The sequence below is a fragment of the Symphalangus syndactylus genome, chromosome 12, assembly GCF_028878055.3.
Source record: "Symphalangus syndactylus isolate Jambi chromosome 12, NHGRI_mSymSyn1-v2.1_pri, whole genome shotgun sequence".
In the NCBI taxonomy this organism is placed as follows: domain Eukaryota; kingdom Metazoa; phylum Chordata; class Mammalia; order Primates; family Hylobatidae; genus Symphalangus; species Symphalangus syndactylus.
In genome coordinates, this window is record NC_072441.2 from 89,505,212 (window position 1) to 89,511,164 (window position 5,953).

Consider the following 5,953-nt stretch of genomic DNA (forward strand, 5'->3'; position numbering starts at 1 on the left):
TACCTTAGGCAAGCACCAGAAACAAATATTAAACACCTTAATATTTAGTTGTATATCAACTTATAGTTTACAAAGTTTTCCATACACAGGATCTCATTTGATTATTATAAAATCCCTAGAAATTAAGCAGGGCAGATATCATTATCTCAGTTGTTTACAAGTACATAAACAAGCTTACCAAAGTCAGGTAACTGTCCTGGGGATCACACAGCTAGAGAGTGGCTGGGATGTTTTAAAATTCAGATCTTGGTAAAGACAGATTTTGCGTTTTAACTCATGTAAAAGCAGAGACTGACGGAGTTTACAACATAGTATGATCTCACTGGATATTTGCTGAAGGTATGAATGTGTCTTGTGAGGCTATTCAGAGTTCTTTCTAGCATACTATATAAGCCCACCCCAAAAAAAACAAACTAAACAACTGAAGCCAAGTATGGAAGGTTGGGGATGGGATAAGGGGCAGGAATTATTCCCAGGAGGACTAGGAAATTCTAGACGAGGCAGCAGCTTCTGGAAATGTCAGTGTTTATTAAACATTTAAGGACATTTGGAGGTTTGAGAAGAAATATACAGAATGTAGAAAAATCCTAAGAATCCTCTGTGGCTGGAGTGCAGCCTCTTCCTCCCCCCCGCCCCCCCATTTCCCATTTGTTTTTCCTGCTTTTTGTTTGGTTGTTTAAAAACCATTTCTTAAGGCTCATTTGCCCCCTCCCCCACTCCCTGACCTATGAGGATCCATTCTCTCTCTCTCTCTCTCTCTCTCTCTTTCCTCAAGACCTGGAGTCCCAGAACAGCGCTCCAAAGTGGTCAGGGGGAACCAATGCTATACCGAAGTGTGAGGATCAGGGGCCCCTCTGCTTGGGCTGGCTCTTCTTTAAGGACTTAAGGCGGGGGTGAACTGCAAAAGCCACGTGACGTCATTGGTCCTCAGTCATGGGTGTAAGGGCAGAGGATGAGCACAGGTAAACAAACAAAGAATGGATTAAAAAATAAAAAATAATAACCTAAATAAACCCTGAAGGAGAGTATGATCTGGGTGCTCTGGGTATTAGCTGGGGGGACAGAGTATGGAGCTGGGCCACCTGGTAGAGGGGAAGGAGGGACGGGAGAGGAAACAGCCAGGGGGACAGGCTGGGGGATGCAGGAGATGGGAATGCCAGGTGGCCTGGACTTGAGGCAGAGGGTATCAAAGTCCCTTTCTTCTCAGTGCTCAGGTGGACAGGCACCAAACACACAGCCCCTGGGGCAGGTGAGGGGTAGGATTAGCTCTTGGGCTCCCAGAAAGCCAGGGGTGAAGGTGGGGGAGAATACAATTGCCTGGGGAATGAATTCTGGAATGAAACTTACATCTCAAAGGGAGGTGAGGGCAGGGCAGGGCGGGGGAGCAAAGAGGGAAAGCACCTAGACGGGCGTAAGAGGAGCCTAGGTCCCCCTGCTCTGGCAGGGCCTGGGGTGGGGGGTGGCGATCACTTGTCCGAGTTCAGGCCCATCATGTTCTTGAGGGCGTTTTTGAGGCTGGTTCTGCTGGGGGACTTGACAGCAGGTCGGAGCTCCGAGCTCTGCTCATCCTTTCGTAGCTCCATCTCGATGACCACCACCTTTGGGCCTTTGGCGGACTCCACCCCTAACCCCCGACCCCCCGCCCGGCCCGCTAACCGCTATTTCTTATCCTTGCGAGACTCCCCCAGCCCCTTGGCCTTCTTCTCACTGACAGCTTTGGTGCTTCTGCTGTGGTCCAGCATTGCATACAGCACTGGCGTCTGGGGGAGGGGCGCACACATCAGTCACCGAGCGATTGGGGCTTGACTGTTCCCATCCCACCCCTCACTGCTGCCCGGCGGCTCCCAGCGTTCTCCTTCCCATCTTGTCCAGGCCCCAAGTCCCGCTAACCTGCCGCCCGCGCTTCGACGCGTCCTTTCCTGGCTTGTGCAATTTCCCCTTCTCCATGGCACTGCAAGAAGAGAGAGTGCTGTACGTTTGGCCTCGCTGGAACCCCTTGCACCGCGGACACAGCTTCCTCTTTTCCTTGGCCCTCCCACCCACTGGAGTAGTCTCCGCCCAGATGGGGGATAGTGGGGAGTGGGGGAGGGGAGCTAGGCTCCGCCCCTTACCTGAGCCTCCTCTGCAGGGCCGCCTGCCTGCGTAGCCAGCAGTACCGAACCACGTAGAAAAGCAGCAGCAGCAACAGCACCACCCCGAGGACACCCCCGATCACAGCTCCCAGAACCACCCCGTACCTAGTTGGCACTAGGAGGGGTGGGAAAAGAAGTGGGAGAATGAGCAGGGCCCTGTATCTGTGGTTCCTAGTCTGCGTCTATGCCCTGCATTGAGGATGTAGGACTCCCAGCCAAAACTGCCTTCTGCCCACGCTCCCAGAGCCTGAATAAAGGTCCTTAGGCCGGGCTGTTTGCCTCTTCCCCCAACCTGTCAGTCCTCCCTGATCCCCTCCCAAACTGCTTCCCATACCCTTGTCCCCATCCCTTCTCACACCTTTTTCAAAGACATACAGCGTGACCTGAGAGGTCTTGCCCACTATGTCTGGAGGGTTTTTGACGTCACAAGTGAACGTGCCATTGTCACTGTAGTCTAGGTTGTGTATGACAATGGAGCCATCCTTCCAGCGAGGGTCCCCTACCCACTGGATGCGCTCTTTGAAGGTCCCCACCTCATCAATGTAGGGTTGTCCCTTGGCATAGTGGAAGATCTATAAGGAATGAGGGGAAGCATGTGAGAGGACCCTAATGAGAACAGAGCTGTCAAAGCTTAGCTCTATAATTTGTTACAGAAAGAAAAAAGAAAAAAAAAAAGAGCTTCGCTCCAGCCTCAGGGTAAGGGATCTTGGGCTGGAAAGGGTAGTGCTGGAGAAGGGAGGACAATGTAGTCAGGGTGACAAAGATTGCCATTTACCTTGCCAAAGTTGGGGTTATGGCTCAAAAAGGATTTCCCCCTCCTTAGCCCAAGTTATCTTTTTTGTTGTTCTTCGAAGCACTTTCTATTATCCAACCCCAGGATTCCCCCAGGCACTTACCGAAATGGCATCTCTGCCCCCTTCGGGCTGGTAGCGCCAGGTGAAGGAGATGTCATCTGAGACCCACTCGCTGGACCAGAAGGAGCAGTGCAGGGTCACCCGGGAGCCCACAGCACCATGGACCTCCCTGTCGGTGTAAACCACGATGGCCTGGGCTGGGGACAGCACTGCAAGCACAAAGTGGGGAATCAGATGCACCTATGGGCCCAGTAAGGGATACAGAGGAAGTGAGATCAGTAGGAAATCAAGTGCTGAGTCACAGGTCAGAGGCCAATTTGGAAAAGAAACAACAAATTCCGAGCCCCAAGTCTCTGGGGACTAACTGAACAGGTGAGCATAAATGCTGTGTCTGTCAAGCTCTTCAGCATGTCCGTAGAGGAGATGAAATCAGCAGTAACAGAATTCTCTTGAGGACTTCCAGAGATTGGGTTCCGTCTTTAAGTCTCACTTCTCCTTTGGGTCAGTATCTAACTTTTAAGCTATCCTTTAGATGCAGTGTTCTAAATTTTTAAAATTTATTATAAATTATACAGATAATACATATTGTACTCTTCTTATAAACTATTCAAGCAATAGAAATAAAAGTCTCCTTTGACACTTAGCCCAACAAATTCCTTTCCTGTATTCCCCTCCAAGATGTAATAAGTTATCCATTTAATATGAATCAAACTCAGTATAAACTCAATAAACTCAAGATATACATGTACTTACAACAAATAGTTTTGTGAAGCTTTTTTTTTCACATACATATTGCATTGTATTCTAGTGTTTTTTTGCTTAAGAACTTATGTATCTGGAGGAGATTTTCCTGTTGATTCATAGATATCTATCTTATTTTAACAGCTGCATTGGATTTCACAATACAGCAAACTCAAATTTCTTGCAGAAAAAAAATGAAGATAACTAGAAAATATAAGTCTTCTTCCCTGGCACAACTGTCCTCATTGCTGAATCCCTGGTTGCCATACAGCTTGCTCTTGACTGGGGAGTCAGGAAGGGAAGGGCCTCATATCCCTCTCAGCTGAGCGCAGAGCAAGACCCCAAACCTACAGCTCAGATGACCCTACATGTGAGCCCTCTATGGGTCAACTGTTCTCACCTTCCTCTTGGCCATTCTGGCCCAGTGCCACCCCCAAGACTTACCCACACAAGGAAGGTCATTCCAGAGAGACTATGTGTGTGGGCTGGCCCCAGGGAGGGGCAACTGTAGACCTTTTTGTTCTACAGGAGGGGGAGGTGGCAACCAAACAAAGTTCCATTGTCTGACCAATGCTGGGGGGCTCATGCCACCCCTACTCCCACCCCAACTGTCCTGAATCTCTCACCTCAGCATGCAATACCATGTACTTACCTTCTGGAACTTCCACCTTAGAACCTTCTTGGGAGTCCCCCTTGTGTAACAAGGGAGATAATTCACTGGCTCTAACTTCTATTCCTCCTGTTACAATATCAACCATTGCCCTTCTCAGCTCTGCTCAATGGTTCTATGAGTGGAACAAGTGTTGAGACAGAACTCTCCCTCTTCCTTATACAGCAAGATTCCTTCCCCCTATTTCCCTCACTATGCCCTTCTCCAACTCTCTATCTTTAACATTTTCTCAGGGTACCCCCAAATAGCCCAGTACAACCCAGAAGGGTCTAGGGCTCAAGCAGCTGACAGCAGAGAACCCTGGGCATTCCGGCCAGCCCCCTTTCCCTTGATGTCCTCCCCACCACCCCCACTTGCCTATGGCTCACTCATTGCACTAGGATTCAGGGCAGTTCAGAGAAGGGAAGGGGCCATTCCAATAATCCTGCTTTGACCTCTTGCTCACCCAACATCTGCCAGGTGGCAAGGAAAGGGCTGGTCAGCTTGTGAAGGAAGACAGCTTTAGAGGGATAAGATCCCAGAATCTCATAGAACCTCACTCCATTCACCCACATAACAGGTGAGGAGCCACAGAGAGACAAAAAATCTGAGGAGCTGAGACCACAAACCTGGGCTCCTTACTTAGATCACACTCTCTTTTTCCTTCTGGGAAACTAAGGTTAAGGCATCTCCTGCACTGCTAGGGGATGAGTGGGAACCAAACCCAGGTGTTTGAGCCTGTTCCTTTATGCAATCTAACATTGCTTCCCACCAGGCTGTTAGCATGGCTCTGGGGGCATGCTACTATTTCCAACCTGGGTCCAGCCATGCCTACCACTCAGGGAAGCTTGCTACGCTCTCTTTTACCCTTTCTCTTCAAATAAAACCTCTACTGCCTCCCTCTAAACGCATATTTTTTCTTGTTTTTCATATATATATATTAATTTTACAGATGGAGTCTGGTTATGTTGTCCAGGCTGGTCTCCAACTCCTGGGGCTCAAATAATTCTCCTACCTCTGCCTCCCAAAGTGCTGGGATTACAGGCATGAGCCACCATGCCCGGCCGCATATTTTTTCTTTCTGAATATAATGTCACCTTCCTGCTCCTGCTTGCTCTTTCTTTGGTTGCAGTGGGGAGTGCAGCAAAGGCAGTGGGGAGTGCAGCAAAGGCAGTGGGGATTGCTGAGAGACACCTGAGTCCCAAGGCTCCCAGAGTAGGGTGGCTCCACTTACCCAAAGAAGAGAAGAGCAGCATAGCCAGGATAGGGCTGGGGCTGGATGAGGGAGCCCCAGGAGCCATAGCTGGGGCAGGGGCAGGGGCCTGGAGCGTCTGTGGGGTTGAGAAAGTGGGGGACCACGAACTGAACTGGGGGTTCCTGGAACCCGCTTAAAATCCCCTGGGGCCCCAGCATGAGGGGGCTGTTCTCAGCCAGTAACCAATTGCAGCCTGGCATGTGCAGTTGAGAGGTGGTGGGGAGGGGGGCAGAGTGCAGGGAGCAGAAGGGGCATTGTATAGTCTGGGTGGAGGGGTGGGGGGACACATACCACCCCATACACAGAGGGCTTTGTGTCCACT

General features: G+C 50.1%; 1 protein-coding gene across 1 annotated transcript; it reads right to left on the reverse strand.

The window, feature by feature from the left end:
- Window positions 1-508: 508 nt before the first annotated feature.
- MPZ (myelin protein zero) lies at window positions 509-5,719 on the reverse strand. The gene is given in 6 exon segments (XM_063625003.1): window positions 509-1,760; window positions 1,891-1,951; window positions 2,112-2,247; window positions 2,491-2,704; window positions 3,029-3,195; window positions 5,611-5,719. Coding segments are annotated over 6 exon segments (939 nt in total). The 5' UTR covers window positions 5,678-5,719; the 3' UTR covers window positions 509-1,466.
- Between the last annotated feature and the right edge of the window lie 234 nt (window positions 5,720-5,953).